This window comes from Chrysoperla carnea, chromosome 3, assembly GCF_905475395.1.
Source record: "Chrysoperla carnea chromosome 3, inChrCarn1.1, whole genome shotgun sequence".
In the NCBI taxonomy this organism is placed as follows: domain Eukaryota; kingdom Metazoa; phylum Arthropoda; class Insecta; order Neuroptera; family Chrysopidae; genus Chrysoperla; species Chrysoperla carnea.
This window is the reverse complement of record NC_058339.1, coordinates 23,709,048-23,731,321: the sequence shown is the minus strand read 5'-3', so window position 1 is coordinate 23,731,321 and position 22,274 is coordinate 23,709,048. Positions and strand designations below refer to the sequence as shown.

Below are 22,274 nucleotides of genomic sequence, written 5' to 3'. Positions count from 1 at the left end.
ATATATAATGGAATAATAGTCAAAGCGTGAAATAAATGCGTACTGACCATTCTGAGTAAACGAGATAGCTTTTGAGGTTTACAAATTTCTTGACAAAAACAAAGTGCATTTTTACAATCATGGGTCCTGATTGGAAGACATCAAAAAGACGTAAATCAGTCTCTGGATATTTAGCACCCCGATACGGCGAGGATTTATTTAACGTTTAAAAAAATTATTGATATAGGTAATGTTAAATGCTTGCATAAATCGATTTAAAAACCATCGCTTTTTGTATCCTCACAAAAAATTTTTAACGATAAATTAAAATTTCGTTCTGAAAGCTAATGTACCGATTAAACTTATCGTCGTTTATTTTCATTTAAGTGTGTTTTTCATAGTCGTAGCATTTTAAAAACTATTGATTTCCAAGAAATGATCTTAAGATCATATGTTACAAAATCATTAAATATAGATCTCAGAGATATGAAGAGCTGTTGACAAGGTCACGTTCTCAACCGCGATAGGAATGCTACTATATGAAAAATAAACAACAAAAAACATTAATATAATTTGGAATTAATTAATGTTTAATTACTGATACAAATATCCCAAAAATTATTATAAATTCCATACAATTTTTAAACCGTACATTTTCAATTAACAACAAATATTATCACCTATGGAAAATTTTAATTAAATTAGAACTTTTGACTTGGTTGAAATTGTAGGCATAGTTCACAATTATATTAGTAGCATGCTATGTTTCAATGAAATTAATAAAGTTTGAATGTTCAACTCATATTATATTATATTATATTATAAATTTAACAACAACTAAATTCGACGACGTCAATAAATATTCACGTCCGGGCGTCAGAAAGAAGAAGCTAGAAAACGAAATGAACGTTTTTATAAAAAAAACAAAAGAAATTCTATTAGATGTTTTACGTGATATAAATCAAGATTTGAAAGCTAAACATAAAGTAGCACGACGTATGGAAGCCGGAAAAAAATTATATCAACTTTGTTAAATAATTCATTCGTTAGAGAAATTAAAATGAATCAAAGACAGTCAATTTTAAAAGTGGCTTGGTTAGACGCTCGAATTGAAAAACAAATGGCAAAAGAAAAGGAAGAAGAAGAAATAAAAATATATTTCAAAAAGAGAGAAAAGAGTTCGAAGAATGTAAAAAAGAATTAGCGGATGCCGCGCTATTGACCCGTGTGCTGGTTACAAATATTCGCTAGGATTATTTACAGACGCTTTGAACGTAGCTCTACGTTGTACAAACATGAATATTTATTAACGTTGTGGAATTTAGTTGTTATTACACTTATAATATGATTATTTGGTTTAGATAATTAAAGGTTAACATTCAAACTTTATTCATTTCATTGAATGAACTACTACGACACTACGTTTTTATGATGCTATAACTAATATAATACATTGTGAACTAAGCCTACAAAATAATTTTATTTAAAATTGGATGTAAATTAAATAAAAAGTATGATAAGTACCCACTATACCGCCGAGTAATATAAATATTTATTAATTGTATTCATAATTACATATTTATTTATTTATTGTAAAAATTAAGAACACGTACAACACAATACACAAAAATCAACATTGTTATAAAAGTTCATATGTATATAAATTTTATGGAAAATACAATAAAATTTGTTTGAATTTACTGTAAATTTTATTTTAATTAACTGTAGGAGAGTCAAAATAATTAGCTAAATTAATGCACATGAATACAAAATGATCTTACACTTTCTTTATCTTTTATCCTTTACATCGATTTCAGGAATATCAAACAGAACATATTTTTAACAAAACATTCATTTATAAGTAAATTTATTGAAAAAAAAGGTGAGTAAAAGGTATGTATATTACATTATTGATAAATATAGTATGTCAAAGGTGGAGTAGTGGCTAGTCAAGTCGCCTCCGGTTACGGAGTACCTCGGTTCGTATATAGCATTGTCCCGTCAAAATTTTTAATTTAATAACTATTATGCCTAGATAATGTCAATTTTTTTAGATAATAGTTATGAGAACCAAAAGTGACAAATAAGTAAGTGAGCGAGGTATATTTTAAGTTATTTTAATTCCCACCCCCTGACAGAAAAGTGATTTATGACATAAATAGGAAGTGGGACTAATATAATTAATTTTTTTTGTGAAATAACATGTTCTCCTATTACAAAATCTTATAAAATTTCATTTAACAAGAATTTTAGCATGTACAGCTAAAAAGCAAGCAAAATATTTAATATTTTGTAATAGGCGAATATGTTATAAAAAAAATGGGATAAAATATAAACCATGTTCTCCTATCACCAAATTTCAAATTTTTGTCGCAACGAGCTTCTATTTTTATTTTAGAATTACAAAATTTAATATTTTGTAATAGGAGAATATGAGTGAGATAAACTATAGGACATGTTCTCCTATTAAAAAGTTTCAAATTTTAGCGTAACCAAGCTATTTTGAGCTCCGCGATCTTAGCACCTCATGTGCGGAATTTCGATTGACCAATTATACCATCTGAAAGGTCAGAAATTGGTCATAAAAGGTCAGTTGGGCTCATTAATTGGTCAGCATCAGAAAATTTTTTATTAAAGATTAAAGTTTTTCAAGGTCAATTAATAAGTTTAGCACCTCATTCGCAGAAAAAATAAAAAACTCCACCTATGCGCGATCGGGAAGCATTCGCTGATAATTGGTCAGCTAATATAAATAATTGGTCAGTTTAATTTAATATTAAAAAAAATTAAAAAAGTTGTCTCTGACGTAACGCGCATGCTTTGAGCCGGATGGTTTTATCAGGGCAGTGAGTACTTACGCACAGCTCTTCACTATAAACCAGACAGAGTAGGGGAAATATTTTTTTTAAAATTTTTTTTTTTTGATATGTACTACCATGAAGAATGTAGAACAGGAGAACGATCGCTATAGAAAATATTGTCCCCAAAATATGTATAAAATAAGTGAGGCGCTGCGATCAATATGTAGTATCAATAAAAGCGGTCTGTTGTGCGCTAATTTCAAATGATATATCAATTTGTACATTATGCTAACAACAACAGCTAACTTCACAGGTACTACTTCTTGTTGACAGCGCGACTGGTGGCTGAAAAATGAACTATAAATTCTACAAATTTTTAGGGACAGGTACGCTAATGCTTTAGTACATAGCGATCTTTCTCCTGTTCTACATTCTTCATGTGTACTACTATCAAATATACATGTATATTTGATAGTAGTACATATCAAAAAAAAAAAAAAATGGATAAAATTTTTACTTTTAAAAAAATGAATTTTTCCTTTTATTTAAATTTTTCACTCTTTTTATACCATGTATATATGAAATATACATAGTATATTAAGTTTAGTCCCAAGTTTGTAACGCTTAAAAATAATGATGTTAGTATAAAAATTTTGTCATAGGTGTTCATAAAATCACCTAATTAGTCCATTTCCGGTTGTCCGTCCGTCCATCCGTCCGTCTGTGGACACGATAACTCAAAAACGAAAAAAGATATCGAGCTGAAATTTTTACAGCGTACTCAGGACGTAAAAAGTGAGGTCAAGTTCGTAAATGAGCATCATAGGTGAATTGGGTCTTGGGTCCGTAGGACCCATCTTGTAAACCGTTAGAGATAGAACAAAAGTTTAAATGTAAAATTCATAAACATCACTGTTTACTCGTGAGGGCGCCAATTAGGCGGAAATTTTATAATAGGTACTATACTTGATTATCAGTTATGTATGTGTCACATGTTTGTATGTGTAATGTGATAAATAAATCAACACTGACTATGCATGGTATTTCAACAATTAACTCAGTCAATTGTTTGTTTTCACTTGTATTATATATATTTGTACATATGTCACCTATAAAAAATTTGAATGAATAATAATAATGGTTATTTTATATAGTAAAAAATCAATTTTCGGGATAACGTTTTCAAATTAATATAAATAAATAAATATCGTTATATATTTTAAATTTTGTTTTATTTTATTCTATCCCATTTTTCCTTTCAGAACAAAATTATTAATTAACTAATTAATTTTTTTTTAGTAAAGGTACAAACAAATTCTTATAAAATATAGGTGAGATAAAGAAGTTGGATTGTAAATACGTAATATTCTTTTTGGATTTTCATTTTATTTTTGTGTGGTATTTGGTTTGTAAAAAAAAAGTTGATGCAAAAAAATTTTTTTAAGATGAAATTAATTATATGGAATTATGTGCAAGTAATTCGTAAATAGTTTTTATGTATTTTGATTTCATTTAAATAAAGTTGAAAACTCAAATCCTGTTTTTATTTTATTTTTCCCCATCTCTCTGTAGCTATACAATATTATTTCAGTTAAAAATAGGTGAGTATTTTGAACTTCACGATAGGTAAGTATTTCAAACTTCGTTTGCCATTTTTTTTTTGTAATAATACTACTCAAAATTTTCCGAAAATGAGTTTTACTTTTTGTTATAATTTAAGAAAGTCGAAAATGAATATAATTATTTATTAATACGAATAACAGAGCCCTAATGGTATAATGGTTAGCGTATCTGACTTCGAATAAATAGTCCCTTGGTTCGAAACTAGGTGAGGACATATATTAAAAAAAAGTTCGTTAATTCTTTTAAGCAAAATCTGATTTTTATTTTCATTTTTTTTCAAATTTCCACCACAGCATGTTTGCCTAGTAAATGATGAAAAAATTAGTTTTTTTTCGTTCAAAAACTTCAATTTTTTTCACATTTCTACTAGGAGAACATCAAGGACGGACGGAATAAGTAGTACCTGATAGCAAGGTAATTGTTGTCACCTCGTAAGTCAGAAAGTTTGTGGTCTGCACACCCGTGTTTGGTGAGTGTGACCTCTAGTGGGTAGACCAATAACTTTCTGCCAAAATAAAATTTTAGACTTTCGGGGTGAAAACACTTACTCACCTTTCTCCTTATCAGGAACTACTAATTCCCACTTATGTTCTCCTAGTACAAATGTTGAAAAAATTGAAAATTTTTTCGAAATTATATTATTTTTTGAATATAAAAAAAATTAAACTGACTGATTTATATTAGCTGACCAATTATCAGCGAATGCTTCCCGATCGCGCATAGGTGGAGTTTTTTCAATCTTTAATAAAAAATTTTCTGATGCTGACCAATTAATGAGACCAACTGACCTTTTATGGCCAATTTCTGACCTTTCAGATGGTATAATTGGTCAATCGAAATTCCGCACATGAGGTGCTAAGATCGCGGAGCTGCTATTTTGTACAATTTTTTTAAAAATTTGCAACAGGAGAACATGTTTTTAAAGAGTGAGATATATTTATGATTATTTAAATTCCCACTCCCTGACACAATAGTGATTTATGACATATGCATAACAAACGTTATTATAATAACAAGAGGGCGGGTTATATTTATAATTGAAACTATAAAAAGAGTGGAAAATTTTAACGTCAGGAAAAATTCATTTATTATAAAAGTAAAAAGGTTAACTCCACCAGGATTCGAACTAGTTTACCTGGGTTTAATTGTCAAGTGCTATACCCACTCAGCTACTCGGCTTATATATAACTTATATATTTAACTTAATACTTACCTTTACTAAATAATTAATTGATTTTGTTCTGAAAGAAAAAATAGGATAGAAAATTAAAAAATAGAACAAAATTTAAAATATATAGTTTTTTATTTCTTTATAACAAAAAAAAAAAATTTAATTATTTAATTAATGTGAAATATTTATAAACCAAGCTATTTTGTACAATTTTTTTTAAATTTTGCAACAGGAGAACATGTTTTTAAAGAGTGAGATATATTTATGATTATTTAAATTCCCACCCCCTGACACAATAGTGATTTATGACATAGGCATAACAAACGTTATTATAATAACAAGAGGGCGGGTTATATTTATAATTTAAACTATAAAAAGAGTGGAAAAATTGTAGCGTCAGGAAAAATTTATTATAAAAGTAACAATGTTAACTCCACCAGGATACGAACTAGAGTCCTTGGTTTCATTGTCAAGTGCTATATCCACTCAGCTACTCGGCTTATATATAACTAATATATTTAACTTAATACTTACCTTTACTAAATAATTAATTGATTGATAATTTTGTTCTGAAAGAAAAATAGGATAGAAAATTAAAAAATAAGACAAAATTTAAAATATATAACGTTTTCTATATTTATAATCCAACAATTGCTAATAATAAACGAACAATCAATAATTCCTTAAAATATACACTGATTAAGAAAGTAAAAAGTGAAAATCAATAGTATGGGGGACTAACTTAATGGTTAATAAGTGTTTAATAAATAATAAATAAACAACGATCGAAAAAATAATTTTAATAATCAAACAATGAAGAACAAACGACGAATAATGGATTAAAAAAGATTTATAATTAATCAACCCGAAAAAAATTTTTGTGGGGGTCCAAATTACGTTAGGTTATACACTAGGATTTTTTAAATTGAAGTTTTTTTTTTTTTAATTTTATTCAAAATTAAATAGAATCAAAATAATTCAATCGCCAACTATTTTAAATTGGCGCTATATTTCATTTCAAGACATGGGTGACCGATATGAATACATAAACAAATAATATAAGTTGGCAATGCGTTAAACAAAGTTTTTTTTACTCAAAATTAATTCTGTTTTAGTTTTCTCGTCGCCATTTCTGGGACGAGTGTGATAGTTGATTTTTTACTTCAAAATCGTCGACATCGACGACAGGGAGATTTGACTCCCCAAAAACTGTAACGTTCTTAAGTTTCCTTACTAAATTTATTTATTGAAATTAATTATTAAATAGTACCTTGTATTGGTATTTTTTTTATTGTAATATTATAAACATGGCTAACTAAAATGTATGTTTTGAAAGTGAATATTATAACTCCGTACGGGGGAGCAAACTCCAACAAAACACTAGAAACAACACCAAAAGTCCATTATGGACAAAAAACAATCATCAAATCGTTCAAATCAAGCTCAATCAAAGGGGTTTGGTTCTGAGGGTAAAAAAGGTCAAGGTATGACATCACACATTATATCCCCCACTATTAATTTCATAATCTATTGTAAGTCCATAATCTTATCAAATTTGTGCTTTAATATTATGCAGATGTTGCAAATAAACCGTGGCCTCGGAGCGGTGGAAGACGCCGTGAACCAGCTGGCAGTTCACTTTCTATTAAAAATGAGCCAAATCGAAAACCTACTCCACAACGTAATAAAATTGTCTTGGATAAACGACCCAAACCACGCGGCACGTATTACTCTGGATGTAATTTGGGTGGAAAGGAGGATGCCGGGGTAGCATTAGATAACGCAGAAATTGGTTCTATATTTCTGCCAGGCAGTAAGAAACAAAGTTTAAACCATTTGTTAAATTTTCACTACACTCCAAGACAGGCAGCTAATGATGGAACATCGACTGCATACAGAACATCAAATTTCAATAATCGAATGCAGTATGGATTAAAGCATAAATACAATAAAGAAGAGTTTTTACAAGCTACGTATGTTTTGAAATAGCCATAGTTTATTTACTTAGTTTTTATTTAGTATTTCAAATATTTCAATGTTCTTGTTCTTTTATCAGCTGTCAATTCGTGGTGAATGTTAATGGTAATTACGAAATTTATATGAAAGATCCGGATGCTCTTGTCAATTGGGAACTTATTGAGCAAATTGTAAGTAGATATTTTATCAGTATATTTCATGTTATCAATTGTTTTGGATTAAAGTAAATACCTAATTTGGTTAATTTGACAGTTTTGTCTCGAAAGAGTAATAAAGTATCTGCTTTTTTTTTTATTTTAATGAAGCAATGATTTTACTGATAACCCGATCATCTTAGTCAAAATAAGTAATCAACCTCGGAATCTAAAGGAATAAGCAAATTTTGTACAAACCTTTATTTTGATAGCACAAATGTTGTCTCGAAAGTCACAAATGATAACGCGTTCGCGTCGTTAGATATTCATGGTCAAAGGTATCGAAATTCAGTTTTTTGTAAATATCTCGTTTCTTTTGCGTTCAATCGTATTACCATTTATTATACAAGTTGTAGAGGATAAAATTTTCTACAAATTTTGCCTGAAACTTTTTTTTGTATGTTGAACCATTTTTGAAATAGAGGGCGCAGAAGGTGTTGTGCTCAGCTTAACGTACTTTAGTTCTGGGTCAATATTTACAAATATAATGTATTAAATAATCATTTAAGTAATATTTAATAAATAATTATGGAAAAAAATCGCATAATAGACTAGGATTCACGATTGACCCTGTCTATTATGCGGTTTTTTCATTTAATTATCGATTAAAGTTGTTACCATTAAAGTAATTCATTTTTAACAAAACTGATATTTAATTCTTAAAACGCTTAGAATGTACAAGGATCAGAATTTCCATGCTGTCCAATATGTCTTTATACACCAGTTGCTGCTAAAATGACACGTTGTGGACATATTTATTGTTGGTCATGTATTTTACATTACTTGGCACTGTCTGATAAAACTTGGCGAAAGTGTCCAATTTGTTTTGAAGCAATACACAAACAAGATTTAAAAAGGTACCATCTACAAAAATTAAAAAAAAAAATATATTTGTAAAATATGTACTTATTTTAATTTTCTAGTGTTGTCGCAAAACCTTACAACAATGTAATTGTCATTGGAAATAAAATAGAAATGACTCTTATGAAACGTGAACGTGGTTCGTTAATTGCTGTTCCAATGATAGAAGTTCAACATCATCGCTCTAATAATATACTAAACGTTTCTGAAAAAAATGTCACTACTGCATTTTCAAAATTATTACTCGCTAAAGAAAATGATGTAATATTTCTAAATTTGATAAACGATGAACATAAAAACCAGACGATTTTTGAAATGAACACAAAAGTTTAATTTTGAAAGTTTTTGTACATTCCATGTAAAACAGACCTGTTTTAGAATTCACTTTGGTTAATACCTGCTTGTCGATCCGTTTGTCTCAACCTGTATTCCTCCGAATGTATAAGTAACAAATTTGAAATTCAAGGAGGTATATAAGCTAAATAATTTTACACAAACTGTTCTAGCCGGTCGCGAAAGTTTTCTCTTTCAATCATCGCATCAGAAGTCACATCGATTTCATCGTTTATGCGTCTTTACTTCTTAAAACCGTTGTTGAAGTTATCATAGATTGCGAATAAACCATGATGGGATGATATCTTGCCGGGTCAATAAAGTTAAAAATACGTCAGGTTTTCATGTTCTACCTTGTAAAATTTACGTATAACAAGCAATTAAAGTGTTTGTTAAATATTTAGATTCTACAAATAGTTGATCGTGAGAAAACTGAATTATCAATACAATTATCGTTAGATGAAAATTGTCCTGAAAAATGTTTCGTTGAACAAGCTTTGGACTTACTATCTGTTAGAGAAAAAAGTGTATTAGAAAAATATTGTCAAGCAGAATTTGATAAGAAGGCATTCAATAAAAACAATGAAAAGGAAAATACGAAATCTGATGACAATAAGGATAATGGAGGAACTGTTCAAAAAGATTTTTATTTTTATCAAGGTTAGATTTATTACATTCTAGAATCTGTTACCTTCTTTATACGGAAACATTCTTAAAAATATATGATACTAGTAAATCTGCGAAAAACTCAATACATGTAAACATATATGTACAAGCTCTGTTCCCAAGAAAACTTCGCCATTTTAGCCCCTAACTATTAAGTCGAGAGTTTTTTTAGATTTGTACGTTTTATTTTCAAGACCGAGTATAATAATGGTAAAAAAAACTATAGTTTTCTCCTTTGTCGATTTTTATTACATAGTTGAATTAATTTCTCTTAATAAGGAAAATCTATAATGATTATGAATTTATATGGATTAACTACAGGGTTTTTGTTCTATTAGTGCATAAAGCCCCATATTTAGAAATTTGCAAGACATTGATAATGTTATCACAATCTAAAGACATGAGCAAATCTGATTATAGTTAACAAAGCGAGTGCGTTTAATCGTTTTGATTTCAAGTAGTTTTTCACTCGCAGCAGTACGGAAAATGATTGAATAAAACATAAATTTCTACGAATAAAAAAAGTTTTCAAAGTTTTGTGCCAAAATTTGCCGTTTTTCAGTTCTTGCCACCCAGGCACGTGCCTACTCTGTCTGCATGGTAAATCCGGGTCTGAGTGGATGACTCAGTTGAAGCTAGTAGTCGTATATTTATTTACCAAACTATCCATAATTACGTGTACACAAGGTAGCAGTTAGCAATATCTTTTTTCTGTTTTTTAACAAATTTTCTAATGATTAAATCATAACTTTTAGCTAGTGACGGTCAGCACATTTATTTACATTCTTTAAATATACGAATGCTTGAACATCTATATGGAAGTTTAGAAAGTTGTCCACCAAAAATTGAAGGAGTTATTGTTGAGAAGGAAAATGGTTCTATAACTGAAGAGTTACGAAAGAGAATGCGGTATTTGCAACATTTACCAGTAACATGCCAATTTGAAATTGCCGAATTAGAATTAGGAGCACCCTATGTGACATTAGAAGTTCTCGAACATTTTAAAGGTATAATTCATATTTAATTTGGAATGATTTGTAAATTGTAATTGATATATACATTATAATGATTTATAGATCAAATTGACATGCGTCGTAAACGCCGGCAAAAACGTGCAAGAGATGAAAGAAGACATGAAAAACGAATTATTGAAAAAGAAAACCGTTTAATGGGAATTTATCCAACGCCAGAAATACAAATTCAATCTTATCATCAATTTCCAATTGTTGGCTCATTTGAGGATGGTGGAAGTCCACCTTTATCTTCAACAAGTTTTACTACTGAGAGTACTTTATCATTGAATGATTATGTTAATGCATCGCCATCATCATCAGATGGACTTACTGAAAATGTATCAAATTTACATTTAAATGATAACTCAAATAATATTTCTGGCCCTTCTTTTGCTAACGTAAGTATTTATAAACCATTATTATTCAACTTATTGAAATTCATCTACACTAATAGAATAAAGAGAAAAAAATTTTTTGTTTAAAAATTCTTAATAGTCAAACGTGAATAGTTTGGAATATAAGGACTTTTAGTAGGACGTTTTTTATACAATTATTAAATCTACATGCCCTATTATTCGATTTGACTCGATCGCCAACTATGAAGTCACATTTAGGCATAAACTAACGCTGTTAAAATTTCAACTCTTCATTTTTGAGTAGTCATGATGGTCGGATAAAATCTCTATCTGTTATTAAACTAAGACATTTCGACGATATTTAGGCTTAAAATAGTTTTAAATTTCAACTTTTGTAATTTTGAAGAAAATCCTATGGTTATTGAAAAGTATTGTTGAAGTATTTGTATAATAAATGTCCTTGAAATCTTTTTTCACTTACTTTTTTAAGATTAATCAAACTAAAATCGATTATTTAATTACAGATGCTGTCCAAAACAAAAGTGCAAAATACATTTTGGCCTACATTAAAGAGTCCAACAGCGCCAAAACATGTTGAGACAGCATCACCACCTAAATTAATATCGGTAACTGGTAAAAATTGTCGTGTTGGATTTGACATCAAACATCAACAATTTGGTGGTAATGATAGTGATTCAGCAGAACAAAATGATGATTATGTACCAGCGCCACAATACAAGCAAAGTTTCAGTGATGCAATTGCATTAGCTCTGGAGCAATCAGCAAATCAAATATGTAATGATGAAAAACCAATTACTAACAATAATACTTCTGCTGAGAAACAAAAGAAGAAGCAAAAAAGAAAAGGAAAAATATTATTTGCAACTGGGTTGGCTTGCCGAAAGTAAAAATTCAATGGGAATGGATTCATATTAATATATTATTAATTCATAATTCTTTGTCAATTTTATTTTTATCAATAAAATATATTATTTAATTACTTAAGAAATTTAGATTTCTTTGAATTTAATGATTATAAAAAAAAAATGTATTTATTGTTTTGACTGGTAATGTATAAATTGTTGCAGAAATTAATAAATGCTTTAATTTTACCTTTTATCTTATATAAATCCAAATTTAATACATACCTTTGATGTATCCAACCTGAATCGATTGTCGGAAAAAGGTAAGGTATAGATCAAAAGATAATAGAAAAGATAGAAGAGGATAACATACGAGTGCTCATTATGGCCTACCATAGTTTGAACTTTTTTGAATACTGCAAATCAACCAGTGAACGTTATTGAATGTAAAATTTTAATCGATTTCTTATTTATTACTTTAACATCAGGACTTTCACTTTTGTTCCCAAATATTAGTAGAATTTTAGAAAGAACAAATATTAGTTTGTGTATCTAGTAGGAAAAGCAATACATTCCCGGACGAATATGAAATTAACTATAGGAGTTCGGGAATGTGCTTTTTCTACGAAATGTACACGGTATTTTTTTTTTTGAAATTATTTAATATAACGACTTTCGAGTAGCATTTTGATCCCAGAAAATCTGTCTGTTACTTTAAAAGTTACCGGAATCTTTTACTGTTTGTTGCCCAGTAAAGTATCCATTATTAAGTCTTCAAAATTGGATGAGTACTTGAGAACACACTGTAATTATTAAGACTTTAGCGGCCTGTTTAAGCACTGATGACATTTAAATACAAAAACGTGGAAATTTCAGGTAAATTGATACGTTTTTTTTTTTTTCGAAAATTTTAAAATTATTCTTATTTTAAATATATGTTACAAAATTGCATTATATTTTTAATTATTGATAATTACCATCCTTGAAAATCTCCAAATTTATATGATGCATTTTTTGATTTTTTCTTAACTGGTTCCGACACTTCTGCCATTTGATCATTTTGTCTAAAAATATTAATTATGTTTAGAGGTGTGTTTGGAGTTTTTTTTTTTTTTTTTCTTTTTTTTAAATACTTACTTTTTCATTGCTTTTGGATTTATGTATTTTCCAACACCCTCTCTGTAAACTTTTAATGGTACATTTTTCTTTTTGCTTTCTTCGAGTTTTTTAGCTTCTTCAGCTAAACGTTTTAATTCCTCTTCTCTTTCTTTCGTAAGCTAAATGAATTTTAACACGGTAAATAAAAAATAGTTTAAAACATATTCAGTAAAAAATACTATTATAGTTTAATATATTCTGTAAAACATATAGAGTGTGACAATCGAATTGTTTTTATGAAATTCTCTGACATCCATAATTATAACAAAAATTCTCTGGCCAATTTTGTACTTTCGTAATTTGAAATTCTTCTATTCGAAAAGAAAAGAAATATCTATTTGCGTGACATTCTGATAAAAAACATTCACTAAGGTAAATTGTTTCCAAAAACGGATATTGTAGTTAATAAAATTGGTGCAAATTCATATTCCGAATTTTCGATGAAGAATTAGGCCTTCTAATTCAATTCTATAGACTCAAAATACTTTTTTAAATCCTTTTCCCTTATATTAATATTTTTTGACTTTTCTAGCATCAAAAAATTTCTTTACATTGCCCGATTTTTTAGGTTTGAGGTCGATCGTTATCCTAAGTTTGTAGTATATAATGTAGAGATAAAAAGAGGTTAATAATACCTGTTCATCAGCTTCCTGATAAGGGTCCACAAAAACTTGTGCTCTTATTAAAATAATATCTTCGATTGGACGATCTTTATTATCTACTTCAATCCTTTCCATTGCTGTTAAAGTATCCACTCCACCAACCACTTTACCAAATACTGTATGTTTTCCATCCAAATGGCGACAAGATCGATATGTAATAAAACTGAAAAATTTGAATAAAAATAAATATTTTTAAATTTAGTGAATTATTACGGTAAGGTTATTCGACACTATCGTGTATCTAACTTTTTTACGTAGTTAACGAATCCGTTGTCGGAGCTGGTGAAAATTTATAGTTTTTAGTTGAGATTGCGTTCATTCGTTGATCCACGGGTTGATCATGCCTTTAATGGGTTCGAGTTAGCACGGGTCTGTAAGTTTTTTTGGCTTTTTGGTTAACCCTGTGATTGCGTTCATTCACTGATCCTCAGAAGATCTGAGAAAAGCTCAAAAAACTTAGATATTTTTTTTTTCACATTAACCATCTACTCCAAATTATCTTATCGCGAGACTCACGCAAACACACGATAGTGTCCGAATAACCTCATTAATACTTACAATTGTGAACCATTAGTATTTGGACCAGAATTTGCCATAGACAATACACCACGACCTGAATGGGTTAAATTTGGTTTAATTTCATCTTCAAATTTATTCCCCCAAATTGATTCTCCACCGGTACCTTTACCCGTAGGATCGCCACCTTGAATCTATTAACAAAATTAGTTACACACAAAAATAGTTATCTACATATCTGCTTACAATTTACCATAAAATTTCGTATTGATCTATGGAATTTGGTACCATTATAATATCCACTATCACAATGTTTCAAAAAGTTTTCACATGTTTTCGGAAGAACATCACAATATAATTCTAAATTTAAGGGACCCATATTTGTGATTAAACGTACATATCCTTTCTTTTTAACTCTTTGATATCGAACCAAATCTTCATGGATAATTGCTGGCTCAACTTCTGTAAGCGGTGCCATCACCGTAGATGTAAAACCTGCTGCAACCATTCCCGTTGAATAATGAGCAGCATTAAATTTATCAGGTTTAGCTTTTTCTTCTACAGTTTCTTCGGGCTTCTTATATTGTTCGTTTAATTCGTTTAGTATTGCTTTAGTTTCATTAGAAATTTTTTTCAACCGAGCTGTTGGATCTCCTCTTTGAGCCACTTCCTCTACAGACAAAAAATATTAATGTTTTATTTATTAAAAAATAAGTAATTGTATAAAAGTAGTTCACGAGCCCAGGGTTAGGTTAGAGTGGCTGTCCTGGGGTGGGACACACTTAGACCATAGGGTCTGTTGTGATACCGTTAATGGGTTGGCCCGTCCCCGGCCACTACTCCATGAACCATTTGGAGTTGTTTAAGAACAGCAGGAGGGCTTTGACGTCGACTGACTTTAGATCGGAGATGTCTTCAAAGAGAGGCTGGCTCAAGTAACTCCATCTCCTCAAGACAAGAGCTGGACAGTGACAGAGAAGATGAGACATTGTCTCCTCCTCGTCACCACTGTGACAGCTCCTGCAGTAGTCGTGATACACTGCCAGGCCTAAGCGTTCAGCGTGCTTGCTGCCCAGTCAGTGTCCTGTGATAGCTGCAACAACTTTGCGAACAGAGGCCCTTGGAAGTGATATGTGAACTTCGGAACGCCTGCGATTGTACTCAGTACATATCTGTCTTGTAGTACCACAAGTACGTTCTTCCCTCCATCTAAGATAAGCCTTTTTCAGGAGTAACTTGCAGTTCGCAAATGGAACCGCATTGTGCCATTTCTGGCAAGCTCGTCGGCTTCACAATTTCCTGGAATGTTCCTGTGTCCCGGTACCCATATCAGATTTACATTCAATGTTTACAATGACCGAAGAAAATTTACCTTCATCCTCAACACGCAAGTTATTCTTGATGTGATGAAACGTTGTTAAGTTGAATTTTGTTAAATTATTAGGATCTTGAATGGTGATAATATCTTTTCTTTCAAAAGGAGTATCTACAACTAAATCTTTCCAATTTCGTGTTTTAATATTTAATTGTTCTACTGCCTCATAAGAAAACACATTCCCTGTGGTTGCAATGGCTACAATATGTGAATTTTTCGTGAATGTTTTGAACATAACTGGACAATGGTATTCATCTTCGGCATTTTTATGGAAAATTAATTTTATTAATGATTTTGTATCTAATGCCTAAAATAAAGAATAATATTTAAATAAAATAGTAAAGCCGAATCCGAATTGAGTGATCATACCTCTCCAGTAACCGGATTTGTTTTATATTTTTTGATGTAATTAATAATTGCTTGTAGTTCAAAAACATTGCCTTTTTTATCACAATAAGGATGTTCAAAAGGTTGTAAAGATACACAACAATGATCAAAAGGTAAACGTCTAAAAGCTGCATCTTCAGCTGATGGTGGCCCTGATTTTTTTCCTCCGTATAATTCAGTCCATTCGGTGTACGTTAAGTACCTAAATAATTTTTTAAGATTAAAATCAAATTAATTTTTGAATTTATATAAAAACTTACATTTTGTCCTTTTGATGTTGTCGTTTCCCCATTTTTATTTATTTTTTAGCTACAATAATATTGCAAACTACTCTGGCTAATGTTTACGTTTATGAACGATGTCCTAAATTTGACAGTTTAAGGTTATTTCTGACTTATCGACCAAACAATAAACCTAATCACAGACTTTTAGATATATAAACTATATTTAAACTTATATTCAATGTAGACCGATTACAAATATTATTCAGCTGATGTGATTATTAATAATTTATTTTTAATAATTCATTGATAATTTTAAGCTACATCAATAGGGCAAATGAAGTCATGTATATAAATTAAACTTTTTCAAATTGTTTTTCTACTTGGCAGATTGACGAACAAATATTTCGAACCGAAAAAATAATTAATTTACCGAGTTTTTGTTATCTGAAGTTTTGGAAGTTTTTTTTTTAGAAATCAAGTTTCCAACCAGACAATTAATACTATACTGAGTTTCCCAATTTTATTTTAATATTCTCAAAAAAAAAAAATAATTTTCGACCAGAATATAGTCAAGTTTTCTAATTTAATGGCGTTTTACGAATTGGGCTTGCCTTTAATAAAGCCCCCAGGATTAATAATTCACCCAGGTGTTCTACGAATTTCGGATTTAACAACAAATATTTTAAGAAATTTAGAAAACCAAATTCAGAAATCCTTTAATTTTCTGTTATGATCGTTATTGTACCTAAAAATTAACAATTTTTAAGCTAACAATTTAGTATTTTAATATGGAATAATGATAAATAAAATAAACACATAATTAATTACATCATATTTTATAATTTATTCTTTAGAATCTCTGTAACAATAAATAAAAAAAACAATAAATTAGTTTTATTTTACAATTAAAAATGTAACTATAACTCATTTAATTAATAAATCTATTAATATCTTTTTATGATTCAGTCGTTAAATGAACACATTTTTTATCTCATTTAAATAGACTTGTTCATGATAGAAAAAAAAAATTATTTTTGAACAACACGAATGAAATTGTATAGTGTGCAAAAAGTGCGAAGAGTTTTCAATTATACTCACTGGGAGTTAAAGAAGTGCTATTGTTTATTTCTATTTTTAGGAATTTTATAAACTGATATTTTGCGTATTTGTGTTTTTAATTTTTATCATTTCCGTATTTTATTTAATCTAGTATACTTTATTATTATTAATTCACACAGTTCGCGTTTTAAGTTTTAAATCTATTTTCCGTTTTTCCAGCGGCAATTAGATACATTTAATTAAAGTCACTTATTATTTTGAACTTTTTGCTTGTATTTAGAGTTCACTTAAAACAATGAGGGATCATTTTGTAACACTTTCCCCTATAGTAAGTGGTTGAATTAACTGAAATCAATTTTTTGAGGATGAACTAAAGAAGAATGTGACAAAATCTCTTAAGGCAGTTTAACTTCATTATCTACACTACAATAAACAGTCTTTTAAATATCATCCAATAGAGTATTTTCACCATCTTATTCATGCGTAAATAGAACCAGCTACTTTCCACGATTTGGTCGAGATTCGTTAAGTATTTAACCTCCTAAATATTTCGACTATAAAAACGATTATTATTAGTACCCGTATCACAGGGTATAATAGGATATGCGGTTTTGTATGGCAATAAAGGTTTAGTTTCAGAAACAAATCCAGACTCATGACCACTCAAAATACTTTGTATTTCATGTAGAGTTTTTCCTTTTGTTTCTGGCACACAATAGACAATAAAAACAATACTCATCAATGTAAATACCATAAAACCATAAAATGGTGCATGATCACCATAATTCGAAGAAACTACTTCAAATAATTTCATAACTAAAAATGCTGTAAGAGCAAAATACAAATCAAGTAAACATAAAGCTTTTGCTTTAATATTGGTTGGGAACATTTCACTTGGCATCATAAAAACAATTGCACCTAAACCATAGCAATACATCACAATAAATAATAACATTGAAGTTAAGGGAACCCATTTAAAGCCTGTTACATCATAACTATGCTGTAATAAGTAGAAGTATGTCCCTTGAGCAAAAAGTGCAACTGCTGATCCAATACATGAAGATATTAATAATGGTTTGCGACCAATATAATCCACTGCCACGGCGGAGAAAGCACTGGATACTAATTGGATGAAACCAAAAATCATTGCCGAAATGCTTGGATCAATATTTCCTGCAGCTTCTGTAAATATTAATTCTGAATACACCAGAAATGCAGATATTCCACTTAATTGTTGTGATGACTTTAAACCAATTACAATTAACAATGCTTTTAGATTAGTTTTATTTTTAAACAATTCACCCCATGTACTTGGTTGGATCATTTGTTCGGTAACAACTTGATGTAATTGAACTAATTCTTCATCTACTTCATCACGACCGCGAAATTGTCTTAAACTTCGGCTAGCACTTAAATAATCTAATTTTGATAAGTGATAATACGGTGAATCTGGCATTGGATAAAATAATATGAATACCATGATTGGAAAAATACATGACAACAAGGCCATTGCTGTTATTGACACATATGGACCCACACAATAAACAAATAATGTTCCCAAATCCGCCATGACCGTTATTAAATTACCCAAACGTCCGCGAATATCATATTCAGCCATTTCACCAATGTACATTGGTAAAATTGTTAATATTTGTCCATCAGCAAAACCACATAAAAATCTTGCAATTAATAAGTGTGGTAAAGAGCTTGCAAAATATATAATTAACCAATGAATTAAATATGGCACAGTGGCAATGAGTATTGCATTCTTTCGACCAAAGTAATCTGCTGTAAATGCAGCTAATGGTGCTCCAAATAAATCACCGACTGGTGTAAATGAAGCTAGCCACGATCCTTCGTCTTTGGTTATAGGTATTGCTGAAGTTCTTGACATTAATTTTGGTAAACTTGGTGATGGCCATACATATGTCATTCCAGATATAAACATGGCTATTGTACCTGAAACATGAAGAAGGTCTTATAGGGTATTTTTGCTATCAATTACTGCCTAAACTATCCGGTTTACAAAAATCGAATAAATATTAATTGTTAACTATACGTGGAGGGAACAAAACGGGAGCTAACATTGGTCAAACATTAAAAATATTTGTTATCTATGGAAAATTTTTAACATTGAACTTGAAGTTAACGGAGTTATCATTATCAGAGTTATAATATTAAGTAAAAAATAATCTGAATATTAACTAATAATTAATTAATTAAAAAAGAAAATTTAATTCTTTATATAGGTATTGCCTTATGCCACAAAATCACAATCAAAATTTTTATCAACATTTTACTTTAAAAAAATTGCATAATAATAATTACAATAAGAGATTTTTGGTTTCTTTATACTAATTAAAATTTAAAAAAAAATATTTGACCCTTAAATTACGAATGTCGATATACGATAATTATGTCTGTTCAAAAAACAAAAGTTACCCAAATTAAACAAATTATTACATCAGATAAAAAAATAAACTTTATCTATTAGTCAAAAGTAGTAGAGTTATTTTTTATAGCGATGTTCTAGATAGAGTACTGTAGCACTTAAAATAGTAATTAATATAAAACTACTGCCAAACACAAAGGGGTGCACCAAAGCACCAAATAACAACGAAAATAACTAACCAAACCCTATATAAGATTGAAAAAGCTAAGTACGATTTATTGAAATAGGGGTGGGGTGAAGGGTAAACATGCTCAGTCTATGTACTTAATGGTCTAAGTGTTTCTACCAACAGTAACGATAATCACATTTCAATTTATGAGCTCAATAGTTTTGCAAAAACGTTGAATTTTATTCTTGAACAGTGTTGCACGGTTTATACTTTTACAGCTTGCTGATTGGGCTTGCAAAAGACGTCAAATGGCTCGGTGTCAGAAATATTATAAACGGCTTAAACCGTGAAATTTTGCAGTTTTGAATCGTTAACGTATTATACCTAGCGAAATAATTTGGAAATGAAATCAAGAGATGGATTATCCACAAATAGTTTTTCGATGGACTATCCTCAAACAGTTTAGTTTTTTTGAAATTAATTCACAATTCGTTGCGTGCAGAACTGAATTCAGCGCCGCAAGTGGAAATATTTAAATTTCTGAATCGCTTTATTATATTATTATTTGAGTTTTTAGACATTGTTTGTATAAATAATGTAATTAATATTGCCTGAATTTCTAAATGATATTACTTATATATAGGCAATATTATTACATAAGGGATGAAATCATTGTTTGAAAACTAAAATTAATACACAATATAATGAAACGATATAGAAGTTATAAGTAATACCGCGGGCAACGCATTCTGCACGCAACGAATAAAAATGTTTTAGCACTATGTTTAAGCTTCGAAAAATGGAAATTCGGGTATTTATTTTTTATTTCTTGTAAATTTGGTCGGGTACGGGGATTTTAAGAAAGTTTAGACTAAATAGAGTAAATTTTATACCTGTACATATAGAACGTTCTAGCGTACGCTTAGGCTTTCAGGCCTACAAAAAAATGCCAAGGGTAAGTTGGAAATACATCGAGATCCTTTGAGGGAAAGAAGGCTAACGATCAATTTTTCTAATAATTCGAAAATAATATCAATTATCTGGATGTGTCGAAAATTAGAGCAAGCTTAAATTTTAGTGAGAGACAAAATTTGAGAGACAGGTTAAACATAGTTTATTATTTAAATATAAAACTTTGTTCCCAGTTGCAACCACGTGGGAAATTCCTGACGATTGGGGCGGAAAGGACATTCGTTACTCCTACTAAGTCTTCTGCCGTCCATCTATGCTGTACACATATTTATATTTAAAAATAAGTCCTTTTTTGTTGATATCACCTATTCTTTGTTTGCTAACTCTTCATTTATTTGTCAATCTTTTAATTAATACATACCCAGGAATCATAAAAATATCTTTAATTAAACCCACCAACGCGATTAATATTTGTTACTCTAACAAATAAAGGTTAAAGACATAAGAATCGTTCAAATTAGGAAAGAGTAAAAAAACTTGAATCCTTAAAATTTATATTTCTTAAAAACAGTTACTTACATGTAATTGCTGCATAATATTGTAGCCATCTTCGTCCAAAAAGAGATCTAGCAATAATTCTGATATCCATTAATTTTCAATATATTTATAAAAAAAATGTACGTAATTATATATTAGTATTGATAACTACACTAAATATTAAAATGTATAATTAAGTTAGCACTACTAAACTACCCATTACAGACTAAGAATGAAGAAGAGAAATTGTTCATAATTATAATTATTATAATAATAACTAATTTGTGTGATTGGAAGAATTTTTAAAATATGATATATTTTTAAAATAGACCCAAGTGTTAGCTTTATCAAATTAAAATGTGATTCATATGAACTTAAATCTCAATTCAAATTTTTTTTTTATAATTGGCGAAAAAAGATAATTTATTAAAAATATTTTAACAACTATGTGCAGTTTGCAATAATTAAGCAGTTTAGTTATTACAAATTTTAATTAAGATAATTGAGTAGGTATATATCATTTTGTTGCATGTCCAATGTGCAATATTTGCAGTTCAATACCAAAAAATATATCCAAAAGCATAAGATATAGAAAGGTGAAAACGTGTACGTGGAGGAGCCACATTTTAAAGGCAAGGCACATTTTTAACACGATAATACAGTATATAACAACAACAATTATACAATATAACAATTATTCAGAGATTCTCAAAAACGATGTAGAATTCCGCAGATATACAAAAATATTTGATATTTCGAATGAGAAGTATAAATTGGAGTATGACTGGTATTTGGTTAAGGATTTCTGAATTTTTAGGGGGTTGTTGACCCCCAGCCTTCTTTGGTGATACCACCTCGACCCAGAAAGTTAAAGATCAACAAATACTCAATTAACGAACGCTGAACTTTCTGTGAATTTTAACGTTGCACTGTTGATATCCAAATAGGGCTGCTAAATCAAAATTTCAGAAAAACTGGAGATTATTCCAATAAATCCAGAGATGGTGCGTTTTTTTATTCTTTGCAAATCTCTCTCCTTGCGCCCT

At 29.6% G+C, this 22,274-nt stretch overlaps 3 protein-coding genes across 3 annotated transcripts; 1 reads left to right on the top strand and 2 right to left on the bottom strand.

Annotated features, from left to right (window-relative positions):
• The first annotated feature begins 6,685 nt into the window (after positions 1–6,685).
• On the top strand, positions 6,686–11,934 carry LOC123295642 (RING finger protein 10). The gene is made up of 9 exons (XM_044877060.1): positions 6,686–7,058; positions 7,151–7,547; positions 7,631–7,721; positions 8,418–8,602; positions 8,669–8,867; positions 9,344–9,599; positions 10,361–10,612; positions 10,682–11,016; positions 11,499–11,934. Exons 1-9 carry the CDS (start codon positions 6,980–6,982, stop codon positions 11,880–11,882), a joined length of 2,178 nt encoding a protein of 725 aa, XP_044732995.1. The 5' UTR covers positions 6,686–6,979; the 3' UTR covers positions 11,883–11,934.
• An 868-nt stretch (positions 11,935–12,802) lies between these two features.
• Positions 12,803–16,299, bottom strand: LOC123294624 (RING-type E3 ubiquitin-protein ligase PPIL2). The gene is made up of 8 exons (XM_044875715.1): positions 16,196–16,299; positions 15,918–16,137; positions 15,546–15,855; positions 14,427–14,845; positions 14,216–14,367; positions 13,631–13,820; positions 12,975–13,114; positions 12,803–12,901 (listed from the first exon to the last, which is right to left on the bottom strand). Exons 1-8 carry the CDS (start codon positions 16,225–16,227, stop codon positions 12,811–12,813), a joined length of 1,554 nt encoding a protein of 517 aa, XP_044731650.1. The 5' UTR covers positions 16,228–16,299; the 3' UTR covers positions 12,803–12,810.
• Positions 16,300–17,128: 829 nt separating this feature from the next.
• On the bottom strand, positions 17,129–21,391 carry LOC123294759 (facilitated trehalose transporter Tret1-like). The gene is made up of 2 exons (XM_044875898.1): positions 21,271–21,391; positions 17,129–19,177 (listed from the first exon to the last, which is right to left on the bottom strand). Exons 1-2 carry the CDS (start codon positions 21,338–21,340, stop codon positions 17,760–17,762), a joined length of 1,488 nt encoding a protein of 495 aa, XP_044731833.1. The 5' UTR covers positions 21,341–21,391; the 3' UTR covers positions 17,129–17,759.
• Between the last annotated feature and the right edge of the window lie 883 nt (positions 21,392–22,274).

Bases quoted from the DNA above. Each gene is read 5' to 3' on its own strand.
- LOC123294759 (XM_044875898.1), bottom strand. From the start codon at position 21,340: ATGGATATCAGAATTATTGCTAGATCTCTTTTTGGACGAAGATGGCTA. The intron at 19,178-21,270 runs GTAAGTAACTGT...TTCATGTTTCAG, and splicing joins ATATTATGCAGCAATTACAT to GTACAATAGCCATGTTTATA.
- LOC123294624 (XM_044875715.1), bottom strand. From the start codon at position 16,227: ATGGGGAAACGACAACATCAAAAGGACAAAAT. The intron at 15,856-15,917 runs GTATGATCACTC...TCTTTATTTTAG, and splicing joins CAAATCCGGTTACTGGAGAG to GCATTAGATACAAAATCATT. The intron at 14,368-14,426 runs GTAAATTGTAAG...TTTTGTTAATAG, and splicing joins GATCAATACGAAATTTTATG to ATTCAAGGTGGCGATCCTAC.
- LOC123295642 (XM_044877060.1), top strand. From the start codon at position 6,980: ATGGACAAAAAACAATCATCAAATCGTTCAAATCAAGCTCAATCAAAG. The intron at 7,059-7,150 runs GTATGACATCAC...AATATTATGCAG, and splicing joins TGAGGGTAAAAAAGGTCAAG to ATGTTGCAAATAAACCGTGG. The intron at 8,603-8,668 runs GTACCATCTACA...TTAATTTTCTAG, and splicing joins CACAAACAAGATTTAAAAAG to TGTTGTCGCAAAACCTTACA.